Source organism: Neolamprologus brichardi, chromosome 2, assembly GCF_056152115.1.
Source record: "Neolamprologus brichardi isolate AB-2024 chromosome 2, ASM5615211v1, whole genome shotgun sequence".
Lineage (NCBI taxonomy): Eukaryota > Metazoa > Chordata > Actinopteri > Cichliformes > Cichlidae > Neolamprologus > Neolamprologus brichardi.
In genome coordinates this window covers 25977527-25990494 of record NC_142105.1, presented here as the reverse complement: position 1 = coordinate 25990494, position 12968 = coordinate 25977527, and the positions used below count along the sequence as shown (strand labels likewise).

The following is a 12968-nucleotide window of genomic DNA, read 5'->3' as shown; positions in this document are numbered from 1 at the left end:
ATTCATAAATTAATCATCTTTTATTTCCCAGTAACTACCATGTAAACTTAAAAGGCACACTTTCCACTTGGTAATTGATTATTATTAGTTGCATTTAATTTAAACATTAAGGTGGGGAAAAAAAGCACTGTAGAAGATGTGGTTCTATCGCAAGTTTTCAGTATGTTTTTTTCTTCAGTGTCTAACACAGCTGTGTCCGCTATAGTGTGATATGGTGAGGTTTAGCAAATAATTACAATAAGAACAATAATCTTTACTAACATAGCAGCCTTCTTAACAAGGAGCTCCGCAGAAGATAAGAACATGAGTAAATCAGAAACCATTAAAAAGCAAAGAAGAAACAAAGCTGAAGTTCTCAATAACTGGGTTCACAAAATAGGGTTGGAAAGAATAACAGATGAGAACAATAATAAATCAGAAACCATTAAAAAGCAAAGCTCGCGGAAAAAGACGTACTTGGAGTGTATCAACGTGGATTTCCTGACACCTGAATTCAGGTCAGATAATAAAGTATTCGACCCCAATGTAAACTGCGTAACGGTAGCTCAGGAAAACCACACAGGCTGATATGATTGTTGCATTTTTAACCTAATTCTGCAGCCTCAAAACCAAGTGGCTCGTTTCACATTTGAAACTTCTGTTGCAAACGCATAGACTTAGTTTGTGTTTGAATAAAAGTCTAATCATCTTCACATACAGGCTAATATTTTTTTACTGAACCAAACTGATACTATTAAGCTGCACATAGCTGTAAAAGACAATGACGGTTTTAGTAAACTTTGTATAGGGCGGTTCATTTAACTCTGTATTCACCAGCTCTTTGTTTGCTTCAAGCACTAAAACCACTTGATTAATTTTAGGAAAAGATCCTGGTTTGGGCTAGTGGAATACATTTTAAAAGTAACCTTCCCATCACTGCATGCTCAGTGCCCAAGTGCTGTGTCAGCTAATGTGATGTGTGTTGCATCTTTCCACTTACTTGCTTGCTTTTCTTTAAATATTGATGCCCCTTTCTGAGATCCTTTCAAAATGAATATGCTGTAAAAAACAGCTTTGAGAAATTAGATCATTAAATAATCTGTAAAAGGTCAAAATACAAAAGATTACAAGAGCTTTGCTTTTCTCAGTTTCCATTTTGGAAAAATCACTTAATAACGGATTAAAATAGCCTTATTTTACAGCAGGTATTTTAAATGCTTCTAGAAAAGCATGGGTTTAGTGTCACATCCTCATTATCATCATGGTGTGACAGTAACTCAACATGCGATGTTCATGTGATTTTCAATTTTCCAGTTAGAATTTCCAAATTTTCATTTTGAAAAAGATCAGCACAAGCAAAAGTCATAAACCTGTGTAGTGTTCATCGGCATGAGCACTAAATATTTCTTCACATAGTGTGAAGTGAGACAGACAGTAGGCACAAAACATCGACGATTGTTTTAGGTAAACATTTGCAAAAGCTGCTGCAATCCTTCTGGTAGGGACTGAATACTCCAAAATTTTACAGTTTTGCTTTTGTTTACTTTTTTTATTTGCAGGTTTGGAAACTTGCTGTGACATTAAACAGCATGGAGCTCAGTGTTATGGATCTTTAGGTGGAAATGTGGACATCCAACTGATGGACAATACCTCAAAGACATCAAAATACCAATTGATGAAAAATTCATTAAAAATACTAAATGTCAGAAATAATAAAGTTCTTCCTAATGCTGAAGGACAAAGATTTGTCTTTTTTTCCAGTAATGCAACATATAGGATCCGTAACATGAGCAGGAATGACAGTGGTAATTATACCCTTCAAACCTTTGATTCAGATGGAAGAGCATCAGGCGAGTGGACTTTACAGTTGTTTATTCAAGGTAATTCCTTTTATAATGGTTTCCCTGAAGGGAATTAATTAAAATTAATAGAAATTTAATATTGCTTTAGTAAGCTTTAGAATTTTCTGCTTTTGCTGTTTTTCATTAAAGGCCAACTTAAAGACTTAACTCATCTGTGTGTGTTTCTCTCAGCTCCTGTGTCCTCTGTCCTGCTGGTCTCTGAGTGTCTGTCCCAGGGAGAGATGAGGGTGTCCTGCTCCTCTGAGGGAGGGGACAGTCTTCAGTACAGCTGGACTCTGGATGGACGCACACTGACAGATGCTGAGCTCCTTTCTGTAAATAATGAGACTAACATCATCACTCTGAAACAGCACATCACAGGACATCTGGTCTGCTCAGTCAGGAACAACGTCAGTAATGTCTCCAAAGAGGAGAGGATATCTACCTGCGGTGAGTGAGAACGTGATGAAAAAAGGTTGATAATTAGTTTTTGTTGATTATTTGTACTTTCATAAATCCTCAGACTGTTTGAGGTACATTCAATTAAAATGAGCAATCAGTAAAACAGTGATATCACATCAGTAAATCAAGTGGTCAGCGGTAATGGTACATTAGTAAATTAGTAAAAACATGCATTTGTTTACTTGTTTGTTTTTTATGTCACTTTATTTCAGAAGCAGGTATTTTGCAAGTGATCGGTGGTGTTCTCTTAGCACTGCTAATTTTATTAGTTATTGGTATAGCAATCATCTTTGATCAGAGGAAAAAACAGAACTACAAACCTACAAAAGAAAAAGGTACAAAACCTCCTTTTTACTTACTTCACTCAGAAGTATCATATTCTTGCTAAGACTATGTTGATGCAGCTGTCATGTAAATTCCAAAATGGATAATAAAGGCATTGTGTTTGTGATTTTAGTCAGAATCAGAAATGACAGTGAAAATCAGAAGTCAAACTAATGTTTTAATTTGATCTTACTACTCTGCAGATGAAGAGGATGACCAAGTGGAGCTCAGAGCAGCAGTGAATTTGCAGGCTGAGATTGAGCTGGAGTTCGAGGTGGAGATTGAGAGTGAAGATGAATATGAGGATGAGGGTGAGGGCGAGGATGAGGCAGAGGCAGAGAAAAAGGTGGAAGTGGAGTATGCCCAGGTCAAGTTTCCAAAGCAACCTCGACACACTCAACCAACAGGAGATACTTATTTATATGCAACAGTCCGTAAAATGAGGTGATTTAAATGGTCGGTGTCTTTATACAGACTGCACCACTGAAGGTCCACATGAGGAGGTGACATCAAGACACCTAAAGACACTTTTAATTATCAGGCAAATACACAAAGCTCAGCTGATTAAAACAGAGCATCAATGCATCCAGTTTTAGGTTCCTTCCATGTTTAATTACAAGCAATATGTGCGTTGTCTGCATTTGCATTGTGTTAAAGCTCTGATAGATTTAAGGTCACGATTGTAGTGGAGAAGTCTCTCTTTTAATTTCAACTTGACTACTTTTTGACCTTGTAAATGTGGAATTCAATCATCCTTTAAATGAAAATGATTAAAGTAAAAAGTGTGGTGAACATTTCTATGAATTTCTGTGCAGCAAAAACTTGAAACATTGATAAACCATCAATGTAAATAAGGCCCAGCAAAGGCTCTTTAGACTGCACAGGCACAGGACAGAAATGACATGGCCAGGGTAGTGAGAACAGCACAGGGCGCTGTGGAAAATTTTCTCACAGATCTGGACCTTGTGTATGCTTGCTGTGTCCAGAAGAAAGCCAGCTGCTTTGGTGCAGATCCCACGCACTTGAGTAAATGACTGTTTGTCCCTCTGCCTTCTTGAAGGTGGTTTAGGACTATTTAAGCAAGAAGCATTAGACTGAAGCACACTTTTTCCCCTAGAACAATGAACTCTATCACCCCTGTGCACACACACACACACACACACACACACACACACACACACACACACACACACACACACACACACAGGGCAACTGCACTTTGGAACATGTAACTACAATGCTACCGTTTTTTCCTGTTCTGTATATTTATATATTATGTATCTTTCTGTGCTTTGTATACTAGTTGGTGTTAAGCTGACCACACGCAATTCCGTTATGTGACTGCATAATAAAGGAAACGATAAAGGATCTTTGACTCATTTAAATCTTTGAATCAGCCATTCAAAACAATGGACAATGCACAACAGAGCTGTAGGTGAAAGTTCAGTCAGGGTGGAGAGGGTGAAGACGAGTGTCAGGGTGATTTCTGAAAGAAGGATATTGGAGCTAGAAGGAAAGGGACGGTTTCCAAGATGGTAGTAAGACCTCCTATGATGGATGGAGTGCTGATTTGGAGACAGAAACAAGAGACAAAGCTGGAGGTGGCAGAGTTGACAATATCAAGATTTACAATTGAGTGTCCAGCATGCACAAGATTATAAGTAATTATATCAGTGGGGCAAGAAAAGTAGATTTAGAATGTAAAAAAGTAAACTGTGAATTTGTTTTAAGAATAAAGTGCTAACAAAAATGTTATCTGTGATGTGTGATGTGCTTCTTGATCTGGTCCCTGAACATACCTGCAAAGGATGCAGCGTTTCGAGCTCAGAGTAACTCTTTATTACAAACTATGAGCAATGCCTCCGATGTTGTCCACTCAACTCAACTGGTGTAGGGCACCAGCTCCTTACTGTTAGCTTATCTTCTCTGCCACACACACCCTGGTCACAGCATACTCCTGTGTACTGTGAGACCAGGACATTGCAAGTGTTGATCTTAAGCTTTAAGCCACTATAAATAAATTCATATAAATAAATTGTTGTGGGAACTTATGAAGATGTGTTTTCACTCAAGGAGTTTGTAAAAGCTGCAACTGAATGTTTGGTCTCCCAAAGAAGAACTAACTGGCTCTAGTGATGCTTTCATTATTATTTTTTTTGGATCTGCTTGAATGAAATACTGCTTATAATGTGTAACCAAAATGAACATTATAAGTTCAAAAATATTGGCTGGTTCCATTTTATAAGCTATAGCTGTGAGTATGTGGAAACAAGTGTGTTTATTATCAACTGGTAAGGATTATTTCACAAAATCAAAATATGTTTACTTGACAAAGATAAGAAGTTGAAATCGCAGAAGGGAATATGCCATTTTGATTCATGCAAATATACCTATATACATACATATATATATATATATATATATATATATATATATATATATATTTTTTTTTTTTTTTTTCTTCTTTTTTTTTTCTTTTCACCGAAGCACTTCCAGCTTAAAATATCACAATGACTCAAATCATATGTTAGTCGGGGATGCTGCTAGCACTTTCGCAAACGCATCACCCAGCTTGCGACAAACCACTCACGAGCATCAGGGACTCAGTAAGTCTACATCAGACATATTGACTGACACAATTGTCAAGTGGATTGCAACAAACTGCAGACCTATTAATATCGTTGAGAACACGCGCTTTACATAGCTTTGGTTTCAAGGACTTGAAGTGCCTCCTCAAGAGTGACAGAGAGAGTGGAGAAATGTTTACATATTTTGTTAACATGAATGTTCAAGATGTTCAATAAACATGTTAAGTGCAAATATTTTCCCTTTTTTCTCAAGTCTGATTGCTCATGCAAAATGAGGTGCAATTAATATAGAATAAAAATTCATTATATTTAATCGTGATTAATCAAAATTAATCCACAGTAACCCTGTGATATATATATATATATATATATATATATATATATATATATATATATATATATATATATGTGTGTGTGTGTGTGTGTGTGTGTGTGTGTGTGTGTGTGTGTGTGTGTGTGTGTGTGTGTATGTTCTGTTTACATCTCCTCCAAAACGTAAACCCTAATTTCTATGCTTAATATATTTCGGCCTGATTATTTGTAAAAAACTGGTATTTTTGCCAGATTGTCCCAAGGTAAAAACTGATGAGATGCCCAGCTGTACACAAGTATGCTGCCTGACATGTGCATAGACATAGTTGTATAATTGTAACTTTTATTACCGCTTTCAGAATAGAAGATCCCATCCTTGCTCTGTAATACGGGAAGTACCCATGTAGGTTGTTTTTTTTCTCACGAATGAGTGTTTCTCAGTTCCAGTTAAGTGGTTGCATGTGTATTACTGCCTTAGCTTGTTCATCCATTCAAATGTAAGTAAGTTATATACATCCTTCTTTTGTTGATGTTCACCATCACGTTTTATGTTTACTGTGTGTAACTGTACAGAGTCTGGAGTATTTAATTACACTACATTCATACAGACTGTTTGACATTTAACTCAATGTTCTGTGTTATTACATGCCTATTCTATTCTATTAGCACATTTCAAGTGATGTAAAGCTTAAAATATACATTTTAATTTCCTTTTATCTGTAGCAAATAATATTTTTACAGTCTGCTTTGATGGATATCTGTGTTTTAATATTATCTGGACAGCATTGCTTCACAGATTCATGTTGGGGCAAAGATTTGCATCCTTTTAACAAGCTGCTTTTTACCCGGTTGTCTACATTTTATTCTTTCTATGTTGTTTATTCCCCATCCTTTCTGAATAAACATGTCTCTTCAGCACACCCATAAAGCCTACTAAGCAGTATAGCTCTCCTCACAGGAACTTTTGGAATACTTACGAATGAACTTGTGATTTTAGCTTTTGTGTGTCGTTTTCAAAAGTATACATTATGTGAAGACCAATTCAGTGTTGTTTAAACTTAGTTATGTATATTGAAATAGTGGAGGAAAATGATTTGTTCACATGTGGTAGATATTTCTTTCAGTTTGCTACAGCAGCCTATATCAGTATTCTCTGTGCTGGCAAGTAGAAGTGATAGTTTCTTTTCTGTTTTTGGGAAAACATCATGTGTTGTCACCGATTTACTTTTTCCTGTCAGTTTGGGTTTAGGTTTGTTGCAGATTTATATCTGGATTTGTTCATAATTTTCCAGTCGATAAATGAAGAGCATGGAGCAGTTTCTTATCATTGTTCTATTAGCAAGAGGAACACTCGGTAAGGTCTTCCTCATAAAGATGACAAACATTTAAATTTTTAGGATGAATAATTTATACTTGTGTTTTTTTTCATGCTTTTTTTCAGCTCTGGTTCCAGTTGATGAGACTACATGTGACCTCAGGATGAACACAGGTCCATGCTCTCCTATTCTTGAAGGAACTGTGTATATCCAAGTGATGAATGATGCTAGTGGCCGTGAAATGAAGTGTTTGAAGGTGCTTCCCAGTGTGAACATAACTGTGTTCAATCTGAAGAAAGAAAAAATAATGATAGACAAGGAATTTAGCAACAGACTAACATTTATAATCAAGAACGGGACACTCAAGATCACAAACCTGAGGAGGAATGATTCAGGTCAATACAGCATTGAGGTCTTTAATTCAGATGGCGTTCAAGAGAAAAATATTCATTTCACCCTGGATGTTAAAGACAATGGCAAAGTTGAAGGCAAGTTATATATTTTGAAGTTATTATAAAGTTAATCAGAAATATAAGCATCTGTCACAACGGGACTCAAGGGACTCAAGCGCAGGCTCTGGGTCCGGAGAAATAAAGAGTGTTTATTTACAGAAACACCCGTTGAGCTATTTACAAAGTGAGGGAAAAGACGGATTCCGGGAATACACACGACCAGGGAAAGACGCTTGCACCAACACACGCTCCTAGGTCCACACTCCGTCCACGCTCCACGCCACAGGCTCCTCTTCACTCTCCACCAATCTACAAGAAACACAAAGCTGGCTCCAATTCTCACACACTCAGTCACACAGGTAACACATGGACAGGTCCAGGGAAATATATTCACAAAGATACGAGAAGATTGCTACGGGAAGATCACTAGAGGTACGAGAATAAACAAGGCCGGGGTTAACACTGACAAGAGTCGGCAACGGTCCAGTGACGAGAAACACAGAGCTGCCAACCTATATAGTTACTGGAACATTGTCAAGTGATGAGCCACAGGTGTGAGATTACGAACAAGTGCGTGGGCCAAGGGTGGGAGCCCACAGGTGAGCTCTGCCCAGGCAGTAAGAGGAAGGAGGGACAGTGAGGGAGGGAGAGAGAGAGAGCAGGAGCAAAAAATCAATACACATGTAGCTACACTGAGCCGACCGGGTAGAAACACGGACCCTGACAGCATCATGCTGGAGTAAAACTGCAAAACAGTACCCATCACTTGTGCAACAAATGATAGAAGATCTACTGAAAAACTACAAAGACAGATGCAAATGTTTCATGATGCTTGATGTTTCCAAATTCTTGAAGAGAATGAATGGAAAATTTTGCAATATAGTATTTGTCTATCTATTGGTATTGCCAGTTATTTTCACCACACATGGGCTGGTATCCATTTTCATAATGTAATCTTTAACTTTAAACTGTAAAGGGACACTGAATTTTTAAACATGGTCACTGATTAGTGTTAGCTGCACTAAATGAGTACTTTAGGCAGTGAAGAAGAAGTATTATAGTAGAAAATTTGCCAGGAACGAAGCCAATCATTTCCATTTGAAGTGTGAATAATTTAAGCTCATGTTCTTTTCAATGCCTTTTTTCCAGCTCTGGTTCCAGTTGATGAGACTACTTGTGACCTCAGGATGAACACATGTCCATGCTCTCCTATTCTTAAAGGAACTGTGTATATCCAAGTGATGAATGATGCTAGTGGCCGTGAAATGAAGTGTTTGAAGGTGCTTCCGAGGGGGAACATAACTGTGTTCAATGTAAAGAAAGAAAAAATAACGACAGACAAGGAATTTAACAACAGACTACAGTTTATAATCAAGAACGGGACATTCAAGATCACAAACCTGAAGAGGAATGATTCAGGTCGATACAGCATTGAGGTCTTTAATTCAAATGGAGTTCAAGAGAAAAATATTCATTTCACCCTGGATGTTGAGGACAATGGCAACGTTGAAGGCAAGTTATATATGTTGAAGTTATTACAAAGTTAATCAGAAATATAAGCATCATTTTGCAGTAAAACTGCAAAACCGTAAACATCACTTGTCCAACAAATGATAGAAGATCTGAGGAAAAAAACTACAAAGACAGATGCAAATGTTTCATGCTGCTTAATGTTTTCAAATTCTTGAAGAGAATGAATGGAAAATTTTGTGATATAGTATTTGTCTTTCTATTGGTATTTCCAGTTATTTTCACCACACATGGTATCCATACTCATAATTTAATCTTTAACTTTGGGACATTGGACTGTTAAACGTGGTCATTGATTAGTGTTAGCTGCACTAAATAAGTACTTTAAGCAGTGAAGAAGTATTATAGTAGAAAATTTGCCAGGAAAGGAGCCAATCATTTCCATTTGAAGTGTGAATAACTTAAGCTCACGTTCATTTGAATGTGTCTTCTCCAGCTCTCATTCCAGTTGATGAGACTACATGTGACCTCAGGACAAACACATGTCCATGCTCTCCTATTCTTGAAGGAACTGTGTATATCCAAGTGATGACTGATGCTAGTGGCTGTGAAATGAAGTGTTTGAAGGTGCTTCCGAGGGGGAACATAACTGTGTTCAATCTGAAGAAAGAAAAAATAACGACAGACAAGGAATTTAACAACAGACTACAGTTTATAATCAAGAACGGGACATTCAAGATCACAAACCTGAAGAGGAATGATTCAGGTCAATACAGCATTGAGGTCTTTAATTCAGATGGAGTTCAAGAGAAAAATATTCATTTCACCCTGGATGTTAAAGACAATGGAAAAGTTGAAGGCAAGTTATGCAACTTACTCTTTATTGTATATTTTTGAAATTATTATAAAGTTAAACAGAACTATATAAGTATCATTTGAGGGTCATTTGATGTGGTTTTTGTACGGAAAATGTGTGCTTGTTTCACAGACGTTTTCAGTGTATTTTTTTGATTGGTGTCTGACACTACCAGCTATGGTGGTGTGCTGAGGTTTAATCTATATAAGAACAATACACTTTATTTACATGGCACATTTATTAACAAGGTTATTCACAGAAAGGGTTGGAAAGAATAACAGATAAGCACAATAACAAATCAGAAACCATAAAAAAGCAAAGCACACTGGAGAAACCAACTTTGAGTGTATCAGTGTGGATTTCCTGACAACTGAAATGGTTAATCAAGTATTGAGCCACAATGTTAACTGCGCAATGGTAGCTGAATAAGTGCCAGATGCATTAGTTTTTGCACTTGTAACCTGGTGCTTCAGCCTTATATCTGTTTCATATTGTGTTGCACACTCAGTGACATCATTTTTGATGAGCACCTTTGTAATTCCAAAAAATGTAGGTAATGCTTTATAGTAAATTGGTTAATAAATAGTAAATTCATAGATAAGTAAATTTACTTATTTTATGTATCAAAAGAATGATAAAGATCTTCATAAATACAGAAATAATTGAAAATATCACTCTAAATAGCTAGTAGTACATTTAAAAGGAGAGAGGAGGGTGGAGGAGGATCACAATACTTTTAGTTTTGCTTTCTCTAAGGACTAAAGTTACAGAGTTAAAAGAAAAAAGAAAAACATTCTACTTTTGGTTAAAAAGCATTCACTCAGCACCCTGCAACTTATAAAAACAACACTTAAGAGTTCCTAGTGGGTAGGGGTTTGGTTCAAGCCAGGAAGTATTGCACATGTTCTACTCATATCACTTGCTTTGCTGTGAACATTAATGTCTCAATCTGCAATCATTCCAACACAAATATGCATGTAAAGTAAAGTAAATATAGTTCTCATTAAACTCATTAAATAGTACATAAGAGAAAAAAAGCAGACTATATTAAATGAGCTTCCATTTGCACAGTCGCCTTCCTTTGGGAAAACAACTGAACAACCTCTATTAAACCATTAAAATGTAGTTCACAGATGAAATGTAAAAACGTGTTCTGACTTGTAGAAAAAAACTGGGAACCTGCTACATTTAAAATGGCTTAAAAAAAGTACTAGCTTTGAAATATACTCAAAGTAAGAAAGTAACACCAACTCCTTGAAGAATATTCAAAATTTTAACTTGTGAAGCTAGAACTAAACAAACAAAAAACCTAAAACACAGGGAATACATCAAAACAGTTTGGAAGAACCAAGAAAACACAAAGACACAAGGAAGGATAAGCAAACGCACTGAAAATGGATGAGGGGAAACTGACATAATATATATATGAGGGTGATTAGGGAAGAAGAAACACATGGGAAGCAAAACCAAATGCACTGAACTCGGGACGAAAAACTGTCAAAATGAAACAGGAAGTACACAAACACGTGACACAGAAACCTGGAGAAGAGCGGGGGAAGAAACAAAGAGACAGTAAAGACCACAGGCTCACACAAGCGACACAGGGGTGTGACAAAGACACAAGAGGAGCCTCACTAAACAAGAACACAAGACTAAAGCTGTATAAACTTGAACTTAAATCATCATTATAATACAAGGACCTAATAAATCTGATTTAAAAACATGAGGACTTGCATGTAAACTTCCAATTTCCAATTGATCAAATACCACTGAGCAGTCCTTGACTTTATATCTAACCTCTCTTCTTCCTCTGCCACTTGAACCCTTGACTTGCACACAGTTGTTCCTCTTTGATCTCTTTTTATGCGACATCCCCTGGTGATTAACACACAAACTGGATTGTATTCCATGCATTACTGTTTAGGCTCAAATCGGTTTGATGTTTGAAGGCATGCACTGATGAGAAATAATAACTCCTCTCAAATGTGTTAAACCAATAGTAAAAAGCCTGTGTTGAAAATGTAAGGAGTAGAACAAAACATTTTCAGAAAAAAACGATTCAAGTAAAGCACAGATACCTGATAATTCTACTTTAGTACAATAACAAAGTGCAAATACAAAACTCATCTGTGTGTGTTTCTCTCAGCTCCTGTGTCCTCTGTCCTGCTGGTCTCAGAGTGTCTGTCCCAGGGAGAGATGAGGGTGTCCTGCTCCTCTGAGGGAGGGGACAGTCCTCAGTACAGCTGGACTCTAAATGCACGCACACTAACAGATGCTGAGCTCCTTCCTGGAAACAATGAGACTAACATCATCACTCTGAAACAGCACGTCTCAGGAAATCTGGTCTGCTCAGTCAGGAACAACGTCAGTAATGTCTCCAAAGAACAGAGGATATCTACCTGTGGTGAGTGAGAACAACACTGATAAAAGCTGATTCTTAGTGTAATTATTTTTTTAATTAAGTTATCTCTTTATCTGCTCATAGGCTTTGTTTTCATCAGCTGCTCATTACTTAATGGGACACAGATGTCAGGGTGGGTGCATAAGTCCAGTAATACCCTTTGTCCGGAACCCACAGGAGACCCTACCACGGCCACACAAACTGCAGTGGGTAAGGAGAATAACATAGTGACAAATAATCCTCTTTGATTAAACTGCCATCAGTAATGACCCAAGGTATTATTAAAGAGGGAAGATTAACTCTGATGAAGGGATTAATTCATGTTTTTTTTCCCTTTGTCTTATAAAGCATGGTATATAAGCAAAATTCTACAATGACTCTTCTTTCACCGCTCTAACTTGTCATAAACATTTTGTTTTTCTGCACAGGTGCTTCTTGGTTCATGTTTGGTTTGAAAGCCGCTGTGGTAATTATATCATTAAGTGGAATTTCGCTCTATTTCGCTTGGAAGAAAAAAACAATATTGGAGGGCTCTGCTGTCCCACAAAGGATGGAATCTCCAGATAACTCTGTTTTGATGATTGCATTGAGTTCTCACTCCAACACATAGTGTCACTTTTCACCTGTTGTACATTTCTCATGTGTCCTTATAGGCTTGTAAATAAGCATTAGTGGGGTTTTTTTTCATTCCACATTTTATTGACAGCTTAGTATATTTTTAGTATATGTCAATATGTTTTTTTTGCGTTTTTATTATTCAAGAACAGCAATCCAGCAAAATATAATCGAAGTGGAAAATCAGAGAAAGATCTTTGTTTCCTTCTTTCATGTATTATTTATGTTGCAATTGTATTTCATCTGTCTACTTGAAATATATTCCAAAAAGACATTAAGCACATATGCTAGTATTTTTTTTTTTTTGTCATGGTGGCTGTGTGGGTGGCAGAGGTTGGACACAAGACTTAGG

At 36.9% G+C, this 12968-nt stretch overlaps 1 protein-coding gene across 2 annotated transcripts in view; it reads left to right on the top strand.

Annotated features, from left to right (window-relative positions):
- The window catches only part of LOC118454476 (pregnancy-specific beta-1-glycoprotein 4-like), a 53227-nt gene extending 40588 nt beyond the window's left edge, over positions 1-12639 (top strand). The window contains exons 2-7 of one of the 2 annotated variants that reach the window (XM_087849461.1): positions 1539-1859; positions 2013-2270; positions 6960-7252; positions 10838-10840; positions 11710-12004; positions 12430-12639. In XM_087849461.1, the coding sequence (XP_087705587.1) occupies positions 1539-1859; positions 2013-2270; positions 6960-7252; positions 10838-10840; positions 11710-12004; positions 12430-12611 (1352 nt within the window). In that variant the 3' untranslated portion in view covers positions 12612-12639. Of the gene's footprint in view, positions 1-1538; positions 1860-2012; positions 2279-6959; positions 7253-10837; positions 10841-11709; positions 12005-12429 lie in introns of those variants that run through there. The other variant, XM_087849473.1, reaches the window with a different exon arrangement.
- Positions 12640-12968: the final 329 nt, after the last annotated feature.